General features: G+C 36.4%; 1 protein-coding gene across 4 annotated transcripts in view; it reads right to left on the bottom strand.

Annotated features, from left to right (window-relative positions):
- The window catches only part of LOC129767814 (protein lethal(3)malignant blood neoplasm 1), a 28014-nt gene extending 6488 nt beyond the window's left edge, over positions 1 to 21526 (bottom strand). The window contains exons 1-2 of one of the 4 annotated variants that reach the window (XM_055769026.1): positions 3418 to 3841; positions 2716 to 3027 (exon numbers count right to left, since the gene is read on the bottom strand). Coding sequence is in view for 3 of the 4 variants with exons in the window: in XM_055769023.1 (XP_055624998.1) it covers positions 3394 to 3558 (165 nt within the window). In the remaining variant the exon portion in view is untranslated. Of the gene's footprint in view, positions 1 to 2715; positions 3028 to 3393; positions 3849 to 21078 lie in introns of those variants that run through there. The other 3 variants (XM_055769025.1, XM_055769023.1, XM_055769024.1) reach the window with 3 other exon arrangements.
- Positions 21527 to 24421: the final 2895 nt, after the last annotated feature.

The raw sequence follows: 24421 nt of genomic DNA, 5'->3' as shown, positions 1-24421 counted from the left end.
ACTACACCTTTAGGTGGATTAAATCAAATTTGGTATCCTCAAACCCTTGAAGTGTCATTTATATTACCATAGGTAATGAAATCAGTGAATTTTTATACATTGTCGTGCACATTACACTAGAAAATTATGAACAAAATAGATTGATCAGTTTCACCTGTTTTGAAAATTTCCGCTAAAAAATTTCCAAACTACCATTTAAGGATTTTATCCAACCAAACTTTTCATAAAGTTTTGTTGCCTTGGCACCAATACTTGTTAGTATAGATTAAACAAAACATTGTGGAAACACAGTGATTCTTCTCTAATTGGATATACCGAGGCTCCACTCAGTGTCGTATTAGAGACGATTGTGACCTATATTTGGACATATCAACAAACACAACACAATGTGAAAAACAATTTAAAACAGGAAAATCATTGGGAATCTAACAAATAACCATTAGAAAAGTGTGCAGAATGCATAGTTTAGTTAAATGATTGGAAAATGGTTGAAAATACTACTGAAATTTATCGTGCTATTTCACAAAGGATGTTTACAAAAACGTCGAATTAGAGATCAAATGTCCAATTATTCGTGTCGCGTTGCAGATTTGTCAAATAAGCTAGATGTCCAATCACATTTACATTTTTCTGAAAATCGTGATCAATTTGCCCCAGGCTTACGGTACCTTTTTTCTAGCAACAATGATCTCTCTGAGTGAGTTTCTTTGTCAGCAGAAAACGGATAATATACTATAATTGTAGTACCTTTTCATACTTATTTGAACCACTCATAAGTTTTCACTCATTTTATGCCATTTTATCTTTACAAATCGGCCCTGATGCTTGAAATTATTTAATTTGATGAGATGCAATGACGTGAAATTTAATTGCTGGCAAAAAGGTGGAAAAAATAGTGGTAATAGAGAAACAATAATTGTAGTGTCATGTCTACAACGATTTTGAAAAAATAAACTAATAGTTTAATTAATAGAGAGAACAGTTCTACATAAATTTTCAAAACTGGTTCGGGTTTTCAACGTTATATTTATGGTTACGGATGCGCTAGATCCTTCGATTGTCATAAGACATCATGTTTCCTGATAAATGAGGTATCTGTGATAAATTAGGCTATTTCACAAAATAATGACTTATAAAATTTATTTTCATTGCAAATTTTTAATTTTTTATAAATAAAAATAAGCTTACTAAACATACTATACAATTTTTCTTCCCTTTTGGTACATTTAGGCTGGTGAGTAGTATCTGACTTTCAACATGATATAAAATAAAATATATTTCATCGATTTAGTCGAAAACACTCATTTTTGATTTTTTTTTCACTATAATAATACTACATCGATGTATTTGGGATTCTTTAAAAAAAATACTGAACAGCTCTTAAAATGTCTACTTTCAAGCGAAACTTTAAAAATAATTGGTTATGGTCACTTGCATCTGGTTTATTGAAGTGTTGCATGATACACAATATTTTCTGTTGTTTTATCTGGTGCGTATATGAATTGACATCAGACGGAAACATAAAAAGCATTATGTATCCAGCAACAAAAAAAGACACACTCCAATAAACCGGATGAAAATTATACATCAGTGTTTTACTGTTCTTACTATTTCATTGATGGAAAAGAAACCAAATAAAACTACAGTATATGTTTAATTTCACTCTAATTTTAATAGAACGTGCATTTGGAGTAGATGGTAACAATTAATTAGGTTAACAATATATAACTTCGAAGCAATAACTTCATTCAACAGTGGAAGAACAGAGCAGCAGAGCTCAGAAAAAAACCCCACCTCATCTCGTCAACAAAATTAGAACCTTTTCGTGTATAAAAAAATCTTTTATCTGACATTTTTCCCATACACGTCAGAGATTGCACCTACGTGATCGTACATTTCTGTCGCTATTTTATCCCAGCTTCGAAAATACAAGATTCGCACATCTGCCTCTACATTCATGCCAATTTGCACTTAGTTCATGGGCTGTGTGTCAATGGATAAACTGTTCTAACCGAGCCGTGATCGTATGACATCCGGGATAACAGAGCGCTCACTTGTCGGTAGCATCACGGTCCATTACCGTTCTACGTATTTACATAAGAGCTACTAGCTAGCAATACTACCCAGCATTATTCACAGCTCGCTGGATAATGTCAAATAACTTGTGCAAACATGCAAAGTCGTGAAATTAGCATCGCCAAATAAATGGTTCTTGGTTGCTGAAGGATAATGATGTTACCGATGATCGTGCAATGTTGTGCCAATAATTCAATAATAAGTGCCCGCAATGCGCGAGCAACGCTTCTGTACCGGGGACCAAATGTCACTGGAAACGTGGTGGTTGCATCACGATCACGTTACAAGAGGAGGTGTCGTTTTATTGATTCTTAATTAACGGCTAATTAATTGGGACATTATTATGAGCGAGCTGACTGAAGAACGCTCATGTTCCGCGATAAACTCAGTGTTTTGAACTCGCGACAACGTGTATTTCTAATTTTAAACAGAAAGTTTTCTCATTCATTACCGCTGTTTGTTTGCGAACGACGGTCACCACCAACAGTGTCAATGATTTATCCCAACGATTAGGTACCGTAAATAGAAATAAATGTAAAAAATAATGAAGCGATTGAATTATTCATTCTCGCCTCGGCGCACATCGTGATGTTCTAGGATTTATGATCTTCTCGATGGGTGATTTCACATACAACTTACTTGCGAGCGGCGGCGTGGTCTATGACATGAATCGGCAGATCAAGTGAGGATAGTTATATCAAACTTGTGCGGCGAGAGAGTTTGTGAGAAGTAACGTATAAGCCACGCTATCAGTGCTTGTTCTCATGTGGCTTATGTCCACTTTGCACTCAGCCCAGCGACGCGCTCTGATTGATAAAGTTATGAAGGGTGCTAATTCTACAGAAACCAGCTCGAAAAAGGTATACGATGTTTCGTGTTTGTTACATCACAGAAATTAGAATAAAAAAGTAACAAGGTTTAGTTGACGTCCGGTATTTCAATAGAGACATACTGGAATAGATATCACAAATTACATGATTTATGCTCTCATTTGAGCTTAAGCTTGAGCTTGGGTAGACTGTACAATTCGTAGTTGCTCTCCGTGATTGACCTGAACCAACCAAATTGTACAAAGAACACACAGAATGACGCTTGAGACTAGCAAATCATTCTCGTTGTGCAATTTTCGGTGGTTCGAGCTTTAAATGGTCAATAACGACGCCGGCCACGTCCTTACAGTCACCAGGGGAAGGGAAGGAATGTTAGTATGATAATCGCCGCCCGAAGACCAGAAGGGTCGCCTCTATAGCGTGGTTCCCTAGCGATTATCATGGAAAGGATAGTTGTTAGTGGGGAAAGGTAAGAATCAGGACTCACTGCGGTAAGTGATGTGATTAATACCACTGTAAGTATATTTTTGCCACAACACTGTACACACGCGACAAGGGAGCACGTCATAATGCGAAATCTAGAGTGCAACGATAGTGAGCATAATTCGGAACCGAGAGCGCGACGATTAAAAACACACCGAGAGCACAACATACAGAAAGAATTTTCACTAAAAAATGCGAGCTGACGCCATTTTGGCTTCGTCCGATTGATGCCATGACACCTATTTAATTTTTTAGTTTTTTTTCATGGAATCAAACAAAATTTCACAGGTTTTCTAATCAGTAGAGCAGAACAGATAAACTTTCACCCGTTCACGAATCACATAATTGTTAAACGATAAAAAAAAACACATGTATTTGAAGGCTATATCACGGAGCGGAAAAACACGTCCACTTCAGTACGTTGCACAACCCGAACTCCACATAATTTATACTCTCATTTGTTCCAATAAGTTGCAGACTGAACTTGATTTGCAATATCTCTCTTTCTTTCTTTATGTCCATAAAGCAACTGCCTTTACATTTCGAGCGAGCGATTTATGCGCGACTGATTCGCAGTGGTATATGAAAATTGTTCCTTGCCGTTACATTAATTGCTCGATATTGACGGGAACGAGCAGGAAAGCACAGATATACACAACACAAATGTATGGGAATATAGGGATGCTTTAAATTTTTGTCAATTCAAACCGTTTACGGATTTGGAAATTGTAAGGCATAGAATATCAAGAATTCTTAGAGAATTGTTTGGTATGCAAAATCATCAAGATCCGTTCGCAACAAAAATAGTTGTTAATGATTAATTTTTTTCATAAAAACTTGACGCTTTTTCTGACAATGAAAGAAGAGATTTCCCTAGAAAAATCTAGCTGATTCCGTACAACTCAACCTCTCAGACAATATGAATAGAGTTGGACGTCCTGATACTATAACGAGCAACAAGCGCAATTTTGGGCTCCATATCGAACCACTAGGATAAAGTATGATACAAAAAGAATTTCATAAACCGATTTACCATCCTCGTATCTTTGGGTTTTTGAATCGGATGATGACTGGTGAGGGGCTACTTACGATGACGTCAAGCGGAAATGGTCGTGATCAAAAAGCGGTAGATTGGCACAAATGATGATCAGGCCAATATAATCTAATATTAATTTGTTCTCTACGAGCATTCTCTTCATCAGAATTTGTACTGTAAACAATTAAACCATTCGAGGGCAGCAACCTTTGATAATTAGAAGAAGAATTATGTTCAATTTTCTCCTAAGATAAATGATTTTGGTTTGTCCAGTCGAAAATATGATTATGGTTTGTCCGCTTTCTTGAATGCTCTAATTCAGCACACGTCTGTCAAATCAGGTATTCGAATGTTTCAAAACATATAAATAAAATTTTCTCTTTCATGAATTACAGTAGTTTTCTAGTATATTTTTACGGAATCACATGTTTTAAAGGATTATAAAATACACCATCTATTGTTGTCAATACGCCCCTCATTCGAGCTAACTTTAAATCGATCACCAGATGATTATTTGGCACGTATTCAGACCTTTTCTGGATTATAACACTTACAAATATTGTAAACATCATGCTTGCACACCATTTGTATCAGATATACATAGCTAAACCATTAAAATAACGCATTTTGATGAACTCAATTCTGATCATGAGTTGTCCCATTCAATAATGTTGTTTTGTCCACATGATTTCTATGGCAACCGCTTGGCGCGCTGCAGTTTGTTTATTGTGTTCTTCGCGTATAGCTGAAATTAAGTTTCTGTGTTGAAGTGAACATATTTGAAATGCCCAAGAAAATGCAATATTCTGAAGAAAGCCTCAATTATGAATGGATGAATATGATGACAGTAAACTCAAGCAATGATAAATGCAACATCTACTTTAGAATTCGAATGTTTTCATTCAAAAATGGAGATTTCTAGAGCCGGACAAACCATGATCATTTTTTGGGCAAATCATGATCAGAGGTGGTCAAACCATGATCTTAATTCCTCTTTGAGGAAAATCGTTAAAAACCATGAAAAGTTGGAAAAATTTCAACGCCTTATGGTAGTATTAGCAACTAGAGACTTGGGGCATTTCAACAAACCCAAACTCGTATCGATTATATATGATTTTCATGAAGAAAAATCGATTTGCATTTACTAGTTGTGTAAAAACACCCCAAATTGGACAAACCAAGATCATTTACCCTACCTAAGATTGCCTCGTTTTATGGTTGGCTGGGGAGGTTTAAACTGTAGCTCCACTTCACTTTTCCGACAAACTCTTAGAGGTTATTTCGTGTTGAAAGGCTGCAAGCGGAACTCATTCGATCAGACATCAGCGACTCCTTTATCCTTGCAAATATAAAGCGTTTCTTCTGGTTGGTTATAAATAAGGTCATTTGATTCCGGTTCCGAAGAAAATGGCTTTTCAAACAACATGGTGTGTTAGATCAGAAATCGACTGATCTAATCTTTCGTCCAAAATGCCCGAATGGTAAATTAAGACAATGGCTAAATAAAAAATTCAGAAATTAAGAAACTGAAAATTGAAAAACAAACTGGAAAACTCAAAATAATAGTTTGAAAAATTGGAAATAATGAAAAACGGCAAATCAAATTTTCATTTTTCAGCTTTCTCTTCCTTTAGTTGATCAATTATGTACTTTATTTTTTAGTTTCATAAATTAAAAATCGAATTTGAAATTTTGATTTGAATAATTGCAAATTGAGAATGTTAAAAATTGGAAAATGTTGAACTGGAAAATTTAGAAATAAAAATTGAAAAATGAAAAAAAAATAATAATTTGAGGAAAATTGATAAAATGAAAAAGACATGAAAAACAAACAATTTTTAAATTGAATAAAAATGGAAAGTGGAATAAATTTTTTTTTCAGTTTGCCATTAATTATTTTTTCAAGTATGAAAAAGTTATAAATAAAAGATAAAAAATGGGAAGTTCAAAAATTAAACAAAGAAATTTTAAAAATCAAAACATAGAATTGTGAATAAAACGAGAATTCGAAAAATTGAAAAACAAAAAACTGAAGAAAGAATATTTTAAAAATAAAAAAATTAAAGAAAAGGAAAATTTGATTTAGTTTAAAAATATATAAATCGAGAAACGAAAATAATATAAAGTAAAATTCAAAAACCGTGAACAAAATAGTTGAGAAATTGAGAAAGAGAAATTGAAGAACGAAAAATTTAGAAAACGTTAACTGAAAACTAAAAATTGAAAATAAAAAATTGGAAAAAAAGCCATAAAACGAAAATTTGTTGAATGAGGAATTAAAAACGAAAGAAACGTAAAATTGAAAATAAATAAATAATAAAAAAGAAGCACTAAAAATTTGAAAATTTCAAATTTCAAACAAAAAATTAAAAATTGTAAACGTAAAAAATGTGATATTTGCGATCTAAAAAATATAAAAAAAATTAGAAATTAAGAAATGAAAATGGGAAATAAAGAAATAAGAAATTGTGGAATGCGAAATTTAAAAATTAACAATTTAAAAGAAGAAATAAAACATTAAGACATTGAAAAATGGAAGTTTGAAAACCGCAAAATTGAATATAATAAAACAAACATTTGAAATTGAGAAATAGAACTAGATTGAAAAATAAATACAAAAACTGAATAATCATAAATTGAAGAGTAAAAAATAAAAAAAAATAAAAATGAAAAACTTAAAAATCAAAAATATAATTAAATTAAAGAAAAAACTAAAAAAATGGGAATTCAAGAAAGGGAAAGTCAAAAAAGAGAAGTTGAGAAAAGGAAAACAGAAAACTGAGAAACTGAGTAAAATGAAAAATAAAAAAAAAGTATTTTTTGAAATTAAAAATAAACTGACTAATTAAGAAGTTGAAGAAAAGAAAATTGAAACACGAAATATTGAGGAATGAAAAATGTAAATTGCCAAAGATGGAATATTAAGAAATGAAAAAAAAATGTGAAAAAATGCAAAAAATGCTAAAAAATTGACAAAATTTAAATATTCCTACGCATCATCATGAATGACAACAATGTGGAACTTCCGCCGTCTCAACGTTGGTATTACTTGCGTCATTTTAGTTAGTAGTACTTAGTTGTACTTGGATTTCTTATGCATAATAAAATGCCTTAAATAAATACTGAGTGACCAGCTCTACAATACGCATGGCCACAGTGCAAGTCGGAAGAAATTTCTGTGATGAAAAATTCCCTCACCAGAACGGGAATCGAACCCGAACCCCCGGCATGACAATGTGTGATGCCACGGGATATTCCTACTTACCTATTACGAAAAAAAAAAATTATTTGAAGTAAAGTATTGAACGAAAATCCCACGTTCTAACTCATTGATGCGAGCAATCTATGCCTCTCCAGCTGTGCCGCCGAAAGCGTTCAAGTAATGTAGCACCGAGGCACAAACCTTCGGGAAAAAGTATAAAAGTTAGTATTCCTGACTTTTGTTCAAGTTCAGCTCTAGACAGCGACCAGTTTGACAGTCCTGAAATTGACTTTCCGTCATTTTGCCGCTATGGCAATTGTTCACGCCGCTCAACTACAACTAATCTGTTGCATTTGTGACTTTTATTTCGAATGCAATGGAAAATGGCAAACACGTAGAAGCTCTTTACCCTGACTTCAGTAAAACATTTGACCGCATCGACATTCCATTACTACTCTTCAAATTGCAAAAAATTGGAATGGAACAAGAACTCTTAAACTGGCTCAACTCTTATCTAATAAATCGTGAACAAATTGTTCATTTTCAAAATTCTCTCTCAAATTCAGCAAAAGTCACTTTGGGAGTCCCACAAGGCTCTCATCTTGGTCCTCTTCTTTTCATACTGTACGTTAATGACATCTCCTTCGTTCTCAAGCGCATAAATGTAATGTAACATATTCAAACCAAACAAGATAATTAAAAGTTTTCGGAAAACTCTGATGGAAAATGGGAAAATTCGCATGTGTTCTACAATTACATATTGATAAGCGTTGTTAGTCCATTTGATGTTCGCGGTGACGAAATTGATCTTCGTTCGAAAGTGGAAATGGATTTTAACGTGATAAAACGCACTCCTATATCGTCTTCTATATATATAAAAAAAAAAGATGGATCGCGGCATCTGTTGATAAGACCAAACTCGAGAAAGGAATTGTCCAATTTAAGGCTGTCTTTATTCTATCATATTTTATGTATCGAACATTTATTTCATGTAACGGAAAAACATGTTTTTTGCAAGTGGATGAACAATCTTGAACGAGAATTGTGTCTGAAAATAATCTAATAATATAATGTCGAGTTTTGGTAGAAGTACTGAAATGTTATAGTAAAACATAATTTTAAAGGGTAGATTAGAAGATCAATCAATGAACAGCTCTGCGATTGAACTCATGAACGTGCGCTTAGTACGGAAACGTGGATGTAATAACGAAAAATAAATTTTGGGCGGAACGAAGTTTGCCGGGTCAGCTAGTACAGTATAAGAAAGGAACGGAACGCTCAACGCCGTTCAACGCTAAACCTCACTCAGCTGCTCAACACCGCACAACGGTCATCGCTCAACGAAATTTTTTTTTTCTAAATATGAAACTCAAACACGATTTCAATAAAAATTCACTGCAAGCGATAATGATCAAATCAACGTTCGTGATAATCAACAGGAATTATTGACAGTGATGAAAGTGCCTGAATGCAGGCTTTGCAAAATTCATTCATGCTGTTTTCGTTCAATATACCAGACAAAGTTCACGCGTCTCGACTCTTGTGTTATACTCATTATAACAGATATGGTGTTGAGTGTCAACAGAAGAGAATTCACCCGACACTGGGAAAAAGCTAATTCCTTCATTCGTGAATAAATTTTGATAATTTGTGGCAATGCTTCTTCTATAACTTCCAGGACTCATACACAATAAAGCTTTTGTATATCACATATGTAAGGCCCATTCTGGAATACTGTAACATCGTTTGGAACCTGTATATGGTCGTACATGAAGAACCCATTGAGTCAGTCCAGAAACAGTTTCTCTTATTTGCACTCCGTAAGTTGAACTGGAGTGTGCTCCCGTGGCCGAGTGGTTAGCGTCATAACTAACATGCCGGGTGTTCGGGTTCGATTCCAACTAAGTATTAATAAAAAATGACGCAAGTAATACTACGCTGAGACGGCGAAGTTCCTCTAGGAACGTTAGTGCCATTGAAGAAGAAGAAGAAGTTGAACTGGACCTCATTTCCACTTCCTTCATATGAAGCATGCTGCATGCTCATAAACATCCAATCACTAAAGGAACGCCGTAAATTTGCAATGCTTTCTTTTGTTAATGATCTAATTTCGTAACGAGTACAATCAGCTGAATTACTAGAAAATTAAATTTCTATGTACCTGGGCAACTGGTCAACTAAGAACACACAATTTGTTTCTAACCAAAACATCCAGAACAAATTATGCAAACAACGTTCCTATCAATCGCATGAGGCGTATAAACAATCAGCACTGCGAATTAATTGACAGAACAATGAATAAAAAAACAGCTAAAAAGAAGCATGTACCGTAGGAATAATATTTAACTTAAGAAAACATTGTAACATTTATATGTATGTATATAGTCCACATTTGTTTGACGAAAATGTATAAATAAATGCACGCATTCAGTGTGCGTGCACATCTCCTGCATTTTATGGAAATATGAATATAAATAGTGCAGCGCAATGAAATGTGTATTTCCACTGATGTGTGGATTGGTAACGCACTTGTCACGTTCAACCGAGCAAAGGTATAAATGAAGACATTCACAAATACTGTTCTTTTCCAGAGGCGAATGAACTAAAAAGTTTGAAATTAAAAGTTTAATTCAACACACCATCATCATCCAGTATTATTATAGACTGCGAGCAGCTACATACATATGTTAATGCTAAGAGTTAATTTGATTTTTTTCAAAATGACTGCAGTTACTTTGTAACTGTGCCAGTTGATTCATCAAAGTAGAAATATTTGGCGAATATAATAAAACCGAATAAATACTTTTTTAGGATGGCTATATCAGTCTTTCTCCAATGTATTATCTGAATATAAAAATAGAGGCAAGGACTGTTTTTTAGTTTGTTTGAATTTTCTCTAAAATAGTTGAATGATAAGCTCAGTTTGTTATTGTTATTTGTTTTGGGCCAGAATTATGTTGATAGAGCTAATCAAAACATTACGAAAATGAGTTAAAGTCGAACTGTAGCAACATTCAATGCATTCGCTCTGGCTTTGAATCGTTTTTTTTCTTATCGAACAAGCGAACAATTAATCATATAGATCACACATAAGTTGATTTGTAATTTAAAACATATCAATTCCTATTGATGTCATTTCCTTTTGATTGGTCGAAACACAGGATTTGGCGTGTTTTCGTAATAAATTTTGCGTATACAAGCAAAATTCGACCAAGGATTTTCTAAATTCCACGCTACAGCGAAAAGCATTATCATATATCCGTGACATCCTTTGAGTTGACAGTGAAATGATGAAATTTTTGAGGTTACGTGTCTCATACGCTCAAATTGGTTTGTTGATACAGGTTGGGCCATTTAAAGTGGAAGCATCTGGCAACCCCATAACTTTTGACAGAGATGTCAGATTAACAAAGTCATACCGCGCTGTACATTCAAAATAACTTCTCAATTGTGTTAACTAAACGTGCGTGGAAAAATAAAAATAAAGTTAAAACATCGCCTGGAGACAACATTATACGTCGATTATATGCCAAATTTATATCGTCTGGTAGTGTTGGTAATGTCAGTCATCTGTCCAGACAACGACCAAGACGTTTCGACGAGAATATTGATGCCGTTCGAGCCAGTGTTGCAGAGACTCCATCGACATCAGGTCGCCATCGTTCGCAAGAGTTAGGCATCGCTCGAACCACTCTCCGACGCATAATTCGTGTTGATTTGAAAATGTTCCGTATAAAATTCAAATGGCTCAACAACTTAACCCATCTGACTTACCACGTCGACTTGATTTTGCGAAATGGCCAAAAATGAACGTGGCTTTTGGCAAAAAATCATAATGTCTGATGAGGCGCATTTCAACTTGAATGGAGGAGTGAATAAACAAAATTGTCGGTTTTATGCTACTGAAAACCCTCAATTCATCGAAATGCAACCTCTTTACGACCAAAAAGTTACTGTGTGGTGCGGCATTTATGCCGATAAAGTCATTGGCCCGTACTTCTTTGAAAACGAAAATGGAGCAACGGTAACCGTGAATGGGGAGCGTTATCGGACAATGATAACCGATTTTTTATTGCCATTTGTTCGTGAAAATGAATTGGACAGTTACTGGTTCCAACAGGACGGCGCTACATGCCATACAGCGGCTGCCACGACCAAATTATTGCGCGAAATGTTCCCCGGAAGATTAATATCGAAAAACGGCGATTATGACTGGCCACCGAGATCACCTGATTTGACGCCTCCTGACTTTTTTTTATGGGGATATTTAAAATCCAAGGTATACACTGGTAAACCAAGGACCCTGGCTGCGCTGAAAGACAATATCCGACAAGAAATTGCTGCCATATCGGCCGAAACATTGGGCAAAGTGATGGAAAATGCCGAAAAAAGGGCACATTTTGTGGTCAAGGCCAGAGGCGGTCATTTACGAGATATCATAATCAAAAAGTAATTAGAACAAATCTCCTTGGACCAAAATAAATAAATTTCAAAAAAAAATTTTAAAATTCCACTTCTTTACTTTGCTATTGCAAAAACAAATCCTTCCACTTTAAATGGCCCACCCTGTTTATTTTTCAAGACAAACTATTGTGATGACACATACTGATATAATGTGTTCTACTAAAGTGCATATTTCCTGAAACTCCTAAAATGATTAAACTATTAGTGATTTCTCATTGACTCTCTCCTGCCTGCTCAAAATTTACACATATTCGTTCATCATCCCATCCTCGCCACTTCATTGTTTATTTTGTTTGAGAATTTAAAAAACCAAAACATCGCGAATGCTAGCGATCTTGCATACATTATCAGACATTAACATTTGGGTGAGTCACATAGCTAGGGGAAATCTACGCGCGTGGTCTATCCAAACAAAGATCGTATCGAATGCTTTTAGACAATTCGTCCGAATCGCGAATCGAATGCTTTTAGACAATTCATCCGCAATCCACAACACCGGTCAAACCATTTCTGGTGGCACGTTTCGCTATGATGCCAATAAACTTTACATTCGCAAGCGATGGGTTGCGTTTCAGAATGGCCAGGTGCACAGGTCAATATTTTATATTCCACTAATATCCATCATTGGTCTTTATGTTAATCGAAGCGGTTTATGTGGGAGTTCTGGAAATACGAAAATACACGACGTGTGTTAGAACGATGTCCCATTCGATTTGCTACTCCGATTAGATAACATAACAGATGGTGCTATCACCCGATGGACACTAATCGTGTTGGGGAGGTCCAACAAAAGTAACCTTATTAAGTAATCGACTGATCCAATTTATGGATGTTCATTAAGCATCACATCATATGGAAATCATTCGCTAACTTCTGTATAACAACGTCTAACCAAACGGACGGTCAAACATCCATTAATTAGCACGAAGTCGTCGCAGACAACTTGGCGAGATAAAGCGGTTATAAACGAAGTGACGATAGTGACATTCGAATCAACGCGTGTTTTTCCTGAGTTGGCGGAAGTTATCGCAATCTATGGCTGGAAACGAATGAATCTATAGGTGGGTTTCATCTATACAAATGGAAGTATTTCAAATTGTCGCAGAACTGTCCAAAGCTCTTTAATTGAATTGTCAGCACCTGTTTCGATTGAGGCCTCGACAATGAACCGGTAGTATAGCCGTAGGAGATGTAACAAGTAATAAATACAACTGCAACCGCCTCTACATTCATACGTAATGTAGCTGATGCTGACTAATGACTCCAATGTAGGCAGGTTCAAATGACAGATTAGAGATTCGCTAATACGCAGCGTTTGTTGTCGTTTCCTTTGAAGTGATGATTTTCGCGCAGGTTCGACCTTGGGGATGTAATGTGATGAATGGACGAGAGAAAAAATACATATGGTAAAACAGGTGATGAGGTTGATTGACCTATCGGTCATTGATTACTATTTATAATCATCTAAGCTATGTTATACCTTAGATGGTAAACAGTTGCTTTAGGTTTTCTCGCGATGATAAAGTACAATAAATGGCTTATGGCGACGATAGAACAATCGATTTTGGAGAATTTATTAAGTATACGTTAACATAAAAAAGCTAATAATATAAATTTTTCTACGTTCTGATTATTTTTTTACTATTTTTGTAATTATCTACTTATCCTTACCGAAACAACGTATATCTAAGCTGCGGATTGGTTAAACGGGCAACATGTGCTTTTTTTTATTACACCACTTGTCAATTTGTTCTAACAACATTAAAAAGATGCAACTTCAAGGTGATTTTAGGTGCAATCCGAACTCTCAATTGCAAAAAACTAAATATGCCTAGTTGAATTTTTAGTGCGAACTCATTCACTCATTTATTGCAGATATAGTAGAACCAGGAATTGATCTCTTGATGATCTACCCATTAGGAGGATGTTATTGTCACCGATGTTTTGTACTTGTTTAAAACTAGATATACGAAGTGATCAACTTGTCCCGAGATCAACCATCACCTTTAACCTTTCAGTGACTACCAACGGCATGAGTGTCAATCCGATCGGGATGCTCCATGCCATTCCAACGTGAATCTTCATGTTCAATAGTGCATGCTAATGACGATGGCGATGTCTATCATGCAGTTCGGCGGTTCGGCGTTTCGAACGGCACACCAAATGTCGCTGGAAAGAAGACACATACGGTAGAAAATGTCGCTAGCGCTGTGTCTCCAAACGGCTAGCTCGCGTGAACATGTAAGCCGACAAGCCGTGATTGTACAATCAAGAACGATGCATTCGATGCCCCCTCGCGGCGCTAAGGTCGTGATAAGGCGCGGGACAATATATGCGCGATCTCGTAAGCCGTAAGCTCGAGAAGACGATACCGCCTAGCGGGTGTTAATTGTTTGCGCTAGCATAAATTATCCACCTCGAGCATAAATATCTCCCAAGGGGACAGCCTCTTGTTTTTAAGGAAACGCTGGGTTGACCCCCTTTAGTGGCGGTTGCGTGTTCGCGATTTCATTTCAAATTTGCTGCGAAATCTTGTACTGACACTGCACTTCCACCTCCGTCCGCCATTCGCTATGACAAGTGAGAGCCTTCGTCGCTGATAGAGTGGAGCTGTTGACATTTCGAACGATATTTGACCCCCAGATTAGTAAATGGCTTCTAATTGGTGAATCAATTTGTAGTTGTGCGGAATGGGTTGTTGCTAGAGTCAATATCGTAGAAAACACTTTGGGGCGTTTGATGTTTTCTTCAATTTGACGCGCTTTGATATGCGAGGAAACGTTAGTGTTTGAGAATATCGATTGATTGCACAAATCAATTCCTTTTATGGGATTTTTAGACGGCATCAGATTATTGATTTGGTTGTTATCTCTAGCTCTTTATTTTATATTGTATTGGATTTTTTAAACCGTCTAGTGCTCTCGCATACTGCTAGACGTATTTAATTCAGTCGCGCGTCGAACAATGAACAGCTATTTGTTCGCCTGACGACTCACCGTTATGACTGCATTTATCCCTCAAATTAATAAATTGCGATACTGTTGGTGATGCAAGTTCCCATTTTTTTTTATTATAACGAATAATAGGAATGCAACCATGCCTTATTATGACATAACTGCAAAAGTAAGCTTTGATTCATATTTATTACGATTATTTCTACTCTAATTGAATGGAATTCCGGTGGCCAAATAGTTAGTGATAAAAATATCATTCCGGGTGCGTCGGCAGTCAATTCCGTCTGGTCGGGGCCACGCAGGCCTTCGCGTACCCACAGAGGAAGTAATCCACGACAAGAAATATTGAAATTCTTACCTTAAGAGGACAAAGCTTCATTGAGGCTTCGGTTGCTCGAGTAATACGATTTCACTAAAAATACACGTTCTTGTAAATTGTACATCTTGACACTTAAAACCATCCGATCAGACTGAACTAGTAGCCGAATATTATCGTATCGAAGTGGGGAATGCAGTGTTACCATCGACGGAGCAAAAAAAAATTTATATATATTTTTTAATTCGATTTTTTTGCGTCAGCGTTTAATCTGAAAGACACTGAACAATTTTGTTGTTGTTTTTCATTTTGCTTGTGCTTTATTTAGAAATTTATTTTTTATTAAATTTAAAAAAAAAATTTAAATAAAGGTGTCATAATTTGTACAGTATCGCACAGTTTAATAATAACAAATCATGATAATGGAACACCCTTTTGTGAGAATAAAAATACAGATAACACAATAATGAAACCTTTTTATTGATCAATTCACGGCTTTCATGGTAACTTCTTCTTGAATAGCACTAACGTCCCCCGTGGAACTTTTGCCGTCTCTACGTCTAGATTACGCGTGACCACAGTGCATGTCGGAAGAAATTTCTTAGACGAAAAATCTCCCGGACAGAACGGGAATCGAACTCGAACCCCCAACATGATAACGTGTGGCACTAAGCACTCGGCCACGGGGGCACTTTTATGGCAACAGAATACTATTACTCTTGAGCTGGTTCACAATGTTGGCACTATGTGTTAGTCTAACAACAGTTTACTTATGTTTCGACCAAACATGTAATTCTGTAATGATATATACTAAGGTGGCAATGGATGTATAGGAAAAATTTCATCATCGAATTTCAAAAACCGGCCATGTACAGTTTGTTTATTGGCCCAAAAAAATTAAAACATTGAGCTTTTTGAGGCACCCCTAATTCATGTTCGATTGAGCTGAACTTTGCACAGATATTTTTTTGGGCTAATAAACAAAATGTACATGGTCGGTTTTTGAAATTTAACATGACCATTTTCGCTGTCTCCCTGATATAGGGTTGGGGAAAAAGAAATGTATTTCTGATCGAAATTTGACGCTTTATTTAACATACTTAAAATTATCCAATTTAAGTCAAATATGCGCCGTTCGCAAACTTGTTGCAATTTAGAAGGCAACTTCATTATCCCCCCCTTTATAAAACCCCACCTCCTTATTTGCCAAAAAATTGTAGGAGGTTATGTTCAAGACACGACCGCATTGTTGACGTAGAACTACGCTGTAGTTTAAATCAAGTCGCTTGTTTATAACTGCGGATATTATTTTATAATGCTACGAAAATTTTGAATTAACCATTTTACCAGTTTGGTCGCCCTGAAATGTTTTTTTTTATTGCAGAATCATTTGACGATAATTGTTTGATGATTCATTCTTGTGCTCGCAGAACAATACATGCTCGAGATAAGCGCAGTCCTGTCATCCTTAATGCAGAAAGTTTTGCTACTGGCAAGCGAAACCAAGTCACATACAAAATTCCAGAACGATATTTACTTTCTTGGTGACTAAATAAACGAAATAAACTCTATATGTTAATCTCAACAACCTCGAAAAGAGTAGCACTGCTTCATTATGATCAAGATTAGCGCAAATGCAATCCTAGTTTAAAGCAGTTTTGCGACTGACACGCGAAATTGATAAATTATTATAACTTCTTGAATAACATGGTAATCCCCAAATAATTTGTTGGTGCACAACCTTAACACCTGCTTCACCATAGCGTCAGTTCAATGCATTGATGCATTGATGCCATGCAAAACCAAATCACTGACAATATTCCAGAACATTTATTTTCATGGTGAGCTGACGATAGCCTAGTTTGATGATTCCTCACACAATTGTGTAGTCCAGAACCTAAATGCAATGGCATCAGTTTGTTGCAATGATTGCAATGTCAGAGACATCAGCGAGTGAGTAATTTGGTCGCGTCCACAGCTCAATCCGAAACGAAGACATGTGATGACGTAAAACAAGGAAGAACAAGCGATATCCATTGATTTGAATACAGAACGAGACTGAAAGTTTACTTTCTTTCTTTGTTTGTTGAATGAGATATACTTTGAACTTCTTCAGTTCATTCGTCTCTAAACTTCAAAAAGGCCCTTGGAAAACTTCACTTTATCCATCATATTACTCCTCCTCCACCATTGCCTTGAGAAAAGTATTCGATCCCTCGCCGTCCAGCTCGCCCAGCAGCGATGTTATTCAGTCGATTTCCTCACGAAGAATGAAAGTTTACCTCAGCGAGATCAACCGTTTATACTCTAGGTAAATATTTCCCTCCCTTCTTCTTCTTTTTCTTTGTTCACTGAGACTTTACACCCTACGGTTTCCCCTTCGTTGCTGGTCAAAAAGTTGCTCGTTATTGAGAGCTCTGTTCGGGAAAGCACATAAATGGATAGAACAAATGTATGGGGAAATGGGAATGCTTCCAATTTTCATCAATTTAAACCATATACAGACTATGATATTGTAATGTATATCATATAAAACAAATCTTAGGGAATTTCCGATTCGTTTGGTATGTAAATCGCCAAAATCAGTTCGATGCAAAAATACTTATTAACGTTAACTTTATTTCACAAAAACGTGACCTGTTTTCTGATTTGGCACCCTTAATGAAAGACGTAGTTCTACGTCAAAAATAACCATCAAAACATATTGAAGAACAAAAGTTCATTTGCTTATATTCACTGGTTGTCTGGATCTGTCATTTTGATTTTCGTTTGGAGTACCGTTCTGAATCATATTTCGGACACTACACTACACAAAACTACTCACTATCGTTTGTGTTTGAAGTTTGCTTAACGTGAGCACGTAGAATTTACCCCTTCATCAATATTTAAATTTCTCCCGTTTTTTATCAGTTCTCATCATCGTTAACGGTTTACTGTGATTGCTTGGTAAGTGTTTCGCAGTTGTTTATAAAATATAATCAAGTGTAATGTAATTTTCGTTCAAAAAATTACAAAATAAAGTGTCCGATATTTGAATTTATCTGTCCGAAGTTTGATTTAGTATCCGATGTTTGATTTTTATTCGCTTTATTTGAAAATCATTTTATTCGATGATTTTTTTATGTTTTCTATCAAATAGATACCAAAGTAGAAAGCTTAAAAGCATATTGAAATAATTTGTCAAAAATATCAACCAAATAATACCTATGCATAAAGTTTAGACCTGTTTTCTGCGTCATATTGTTAGTTGAATGTCTGCCATTTTACAATATGGATCGTTTTAGCATCGCACAACGTGTTAATTTTGTTAAATTATACTATAAAAATAATGGAAAACCGGCAAATGTTTTTCGAGCATTACAGACGGATTTTGGTCGTCATGGATGGCCTACAGAGCACACAATCGCTGATGTAGTGCGTAAAATCGAACAAACTGGATCGGTAGCGGATATTGTGAAATCTGTGCATCATCGTAATGTGCGTTCGGCATTCGGATGACCCGAATGTTTCGATTCCACGGCGTGCTCAGCAATTGGGCTTGTCAAACACATCATTGTGGCGAATTTTGCATTTAGATTTGCACCTACATCCATATAAAGTCCAACTGGTACAAAAATTAGAGCGTGGTGGCCATGGAATGCGTCGGGCATACGTCGATTGGGTGAACGAACAACAGCAGCAAAATGCTGAATTTTCACATCAAATTTTTTCAGCGATGAGGCACATTTCGAGCTCGGTGGCTGTGTGAACACCCAAAATTTCCGTATATGGGATTCAGAAAATCCACACGTGATTGTTGAGAGGCCATTGCATCCGCCAAAAGTCACTGTTTGGTGCGCATTATGGTCTGGTAGAGTCATCGGGCCGTATTTCTTTGAAAATGAGGACGGCGAGACGGTAACTGTGAATGGTGAGCGCTATGGCCGCATGTTAACCGATTTTTTTTTTGCCACAAATTGAAGATATGGATACGGATGACATGTGGTTTCAGCAGGACGGCGCCACGTGCCACACAACACGACCGAACATGGCCATATTGCGAACGAAATTTGAGGGACGCATAATTTCGCGTTTTGGTGATGCTAATTGGCCGTCCAGATCATGGCATCTGAACCCGCTAGACTTTTTTTTGTGGGGTTATGCGAGAGACCGTGTCTATGCCAACTCTCCGCAAACTCTTGAACATTTGAAAGACAACATTCGTGAAGTTATGACCGAGATACCGCCCCATATGTGCCGAAAAGTCATCGAAAATTACCTGTTCCGGATTAAGGTGTGCGAGGAAGCCCTAGGTGGGCATTTGAATGATGTTGTATTTTACACATAATGGCATAAACCAAACTTTAATTTGAAATAAAAGTTTCATTGAAATTCGAATTCTAAGTGTGTTTTATTTCAATTTACTTTCGAAATTTAAAGTTGGAAAACCCTGTATGATACACTGTGGATAACAATAATTAAACATACTAAACGAAGCTTGCTCATCCTAGCTACATCCATGTTTCATTAATTATCATATTAGGTATGTTTCAATATTCAATCAATGTATTAATTTAAATTTGGAATTTCCAACGTATATAAATCTGCGGATAATCGAAAGTAGTTGTATGGAACAGCCCCTTTTCCAGCCTCCTCTTTTACCTAGCTATTTCTGATAAAAAAAATCAAAACGAAAATACTCCGGATATTCGAGTCCAAAATCCCGGATAATCATAATTATTCCAGATAATCGAGTCTCCGGATAGTCGAGTCGATATTTATTAAGTTATGCACGAAATTTTGTGGTATGAGAAGATGCGTTATAAGTTCGAAAATCGTCTTACATTGATTATGTTTATCGACAATATTTAACGCAAGGTAAATTTCATTACGAAAAAATAAATTCATAATAAAAATTTCGCTCCGATGACGTTATTATGTAAGTACCAAAATCTCTTGACAATCGAATTACCTCAAAGGATCAGAACTTGCTTCGTGAATATTGTTATTTATTTTCTAAACAAACAAATAAGTTTTGTTTTCATAAAAAAATCCGAAATCACATTCATACATCCACAATCATAAATTATACAAGTTTAACTGATCACTTCCCCATTGTTGATTATAGCAAATCTGCTCCAATGTTTTCGAACTGCGATAAATGGTTTCATATGTGGTGGTGATATTTGGAAACTTGATCTTGTATCGATTTTTTTTTTGCAAGGAAGATCCCTCTTAATTCTAATAAGCAAACTACACTGGATTCTTTTTTACGCGATTTGTTTTGCGTGATTTTTTTAAGGTAATTTTTTTACGCGATTTTCTCAAAATTACGCGATTTGCTCGAAATTACGCGATTTTCGAACAGGTCCAAAAATTTTCTGCGTGCATACGCAGAAACGCGAGTGCACGCAAAACACACACGTCCACAAACACGCACACTTGCACACACATGCACAAACACACGCGCACACTTACACACATACACACTTTTTTATGCGATTTGCCTGAAATTACGCGATTTTTTTTACGCGATTTGCTTAAAATTACGCGCATGTATCTATCCGTAAAAAAAGAATCCAGTCCAATCCAGATTCTCTAATAAGCATATATTTCATAATGAGATTAGACGAGTAATTAATTATTTACGAAAGAATCGATTAGGAATGTATGAAGGACTTCCATAAATTACACAATAATTTAAAATATCTTCGAATATTTTATTGGAAACTACTCACAAGTATCCTATTGACCATCGTGGTTTGATGAACTGTAAAAACTCGTGGAATTACACGTTGTCAAAATCCTGACTACTGTTCAATTTCAAAAAGGTTTTGTTAATCATTGAACCCCGAACATCGATAATATTTCACATCGAGAGTACACTATCACTATAGCCTTAATTTAAGATCTATATTATCACAGTGTTTTCGCGAGCTCATGAACACTTTCGTTGCTTTCGCCTGAATTCCAAATCACATTGCTTTCATTCTTGTTTTTTTTTTGTTTTGTTTAATGAAACTCAATAAAGTATACAGACGGAGTGTTGACAGCTCTCCAACAAATAACAAATAAGTGATTTTGGCAGCAGTCACAGCGAGTTATAGCAGCAAATTATCGCCACGACACCCGAGTGCGAGTATTTTCTTCTTTTCCACACGGCGGCCCGCACCAGAATACTAGAGACGTTTCGCTGCCACCGGCAAGACGGTCATCCTCATCGGAACAAATGAATGATTCTCCTAATATCTACACTCCACCGCTTCGAGGGGTTATTCTCGCGTGCGCGCATCTTCCAAGTGGCGTTCTTGAAGCGCACGGTAGGAACCCCCCAAGCAGACCAGTTTCCCACCCAACGTAAACATGTTCTCGCCGTGTCGCCGAAGCGGATTCATTCAGTACCAAATCTGAGTGCGACCCCCCGAGCTGTGGGGGGAAAGCTCGCGTGCGACCAAACGACAACATCAGCATCTCTACCCTCAAATTGGCGGTATTTTATGTGATTCGCTTTATTGACTCGTTTGTATTTGACGCCTCTCGTTTACGGTAATGTGCGCTCTTAAGCAGCTTGCCCCGCGGCTTCGGCTGTGTCGATTGCGGAATTTACAAGATGAATGGTGTGTGGCGTATCAGAACCTTCCAAGGGCTTTCCAGACGGGATCAGACAATTGGTTTTGTCTGTACCATACAATGCCGCATTAAGCTATGCTTAGGAAACTATTTTGTCCGATGGAAAAATCGAAAAATCTTACTTGTTGAACGATACTGGAGACAAGACTTGAAATATCCGGAATCAAAACAAATATCGAAAAGCAATTTGTTTAAGGGTCTTTGACTCTTTCGGAATCGCTGAAAGTAAACACGCTCCACTCTTGTTTTCATTTCCCACATCCAACATCAGGGGATCGCATCCCATCGCTACGCAAATCGCGATAAATCATCGAACATCAGCGCAGGATTACGATATCAGCCGCTGGCCGTCAATCGGTTGCGGACTTGTTCGAGTGTGAGAATCACGTTACATTGTGGTGGACTCAGCGAGGTGCAATCTTGAATAATGGTTTCGAATCGGTCATAAACCTCTTCAGGCTGGAATATTCCATCACGTCCGATCGATCGCGGTCCGGCGGTGTAGATATGTGAATGGCGCTTAACCTGCGTACGGGATGTTCGGCGAAAAGCCGGGGTTGATTAGGCTGATGATGATGTTCAGGGAGAGGGCGTTACAACTGTGTGTTTTGATGGTTACGTCACGTATCGTTGTTTCCACATGAAAAGCGCGAAATGGCCTCCCATAAAGCTGCCTTCTGCTATGAGTGATTTCCTATTTCGAACCGATTTTTTTGTGTCTTCTTTAATCGATGTGGCATACATGTTTAAATGGTAGGTTTAAAAATATAATCAATCTTGGGAAGAACCTTGGAACATATGTTGAACATCTACGTATTCTGATAATGTTAAATGTCAAGTTTCATGTTTTGGGGGGTCGTTGAAATGATAGCAAACAATAATTTCAGCTCAAGGCTGAATAAATGTGTACAATGGTATGAAACAGGTACATACGACATTAGTTTGGCTTTTAAATGTTTGATTTGTTTTATTCGTTCGAGCGTTTAAGACATTGCGGAAGAAGTTTCCATGAATACGCAAATCATGACATAAAATTTTTGACACGAAAACAAAAACGCCAATAAGAATAGAAGCAATTGCAATTATAATAGCTGCTGCATTCAATGAGGCTGTTCACGGTTCTCGTATAATGATGGTTGTCACCTATCAGACTTGTTGTTTCGGTCGAATATATTTCTATAATAATTTTCTATTATTTATCAGTAATTACTGATGGATGATAGAAATAACATTAATTTTGTTAACACAGCCGAGAGAGAATTGTCAATAAAAAAGGCTCTCATTATAGAAAATTTCGACATCGTCCATACGCAACAATTAAATCATACTCTTCTTCTTCTTCTTCTTCTTCTTCTTCAATGGCACTAACGTTCCTAGAGGAACTTCGCCGTCTCAACGTAGTATTACTTGCGTCATTTTTATTAGTACTTAGTTGAGATTTCTATGCCAAATAACACACCTTGAATGCATTCTGAGTGGCAAGCTCTAGAATACGCGTGATCACAGTGCAAGTCGGAGGAAATTTCTTTGACGAAAAATCCCCCCGACCAGAACGGGAATCGAACCCGAACACCCGGCATGTTAGTTATGACGCTAACCACTCGGCCACGGGAGCACAAATCATACTCTTAACAAAAGCAATTCATTTCGAACTAGTTTGAAACACACACATTTAAGGTTAGGTTATTTAGATATGGGGCCGTGTATACAATTTTCTACGTAAATGGTTAAATTATCGAAAATTTGAAGTATTCTTATACATTAGATCTGTTCATTTCTATGCTTACCTATTCGTGTCGTCGGTAACTAACAAATAATGCCTATATAATGCCTATATAACATCAGAGGCGAATGAACTTGGTAGCTTAAAGCCTCTATAATATAAAGAAACAATCAAAACAATCTGCGAAACATTCGCGATTCGTTAGTCTAGTGACCGGACTACAGCGATGACGAGACTCCTAAATAGCCTTTCTCAAAGCCGATTGTTAGGGTTAACGTTAGTTTCCAAAAAAAAGGCCAATGAAGAATCTGTTAAAGTAACAAACATACAACAGTTGTTGATCAGTCATCTAGAAGCGGATGAAATTCTAAATTTAAAGCCTCTATAAGACAAAAAAGTTGGAGTTGTGAATCAGTTGCGCGTAAATCGATCGATCGAAAAACAAACACAGATAACAAACACTGCAACAAAAGGACAGACAATGTGGAGAGAGGAAATATTGAAATTCAAGCTTTGTCCGCTCGAAAATTTATTTGTTTAAAATTTTTACATGATTTAGCAAATATTTTTTTTAAATTTGAAGACGAACTGACAACAATAACACATGCCAATGTCAATGGTTTCGTAGGTGCCCATTCCATCAAATTCCTTTTAAAAATCTTAATAAATTTGATCAAGGAAAGTGTCACCCGTTTCAATGTGTCAGGTTTTCCATCCGCATACATGTA

The sequence above is a fragment of the Toxorhynchites rutilus genome, chromosome 2, assembly GCF_029784135.1.
Source record: "Toxorhynchites rutilus septentrionalis strain SRP chromosome 2, ASM2978413v1, whole genome shotgun sequence".
NCBI classification, from domain to species: domain Eukaryota; kingdom Metazoa; phylum Arthropoda; class Insecta; order Diptera; family Culicidae; genus Toxorhynchites; species Toxorhynchites rutilus.
This window is presented reverse-complemented; position numbering and strand designations above follow the sequence as displayed.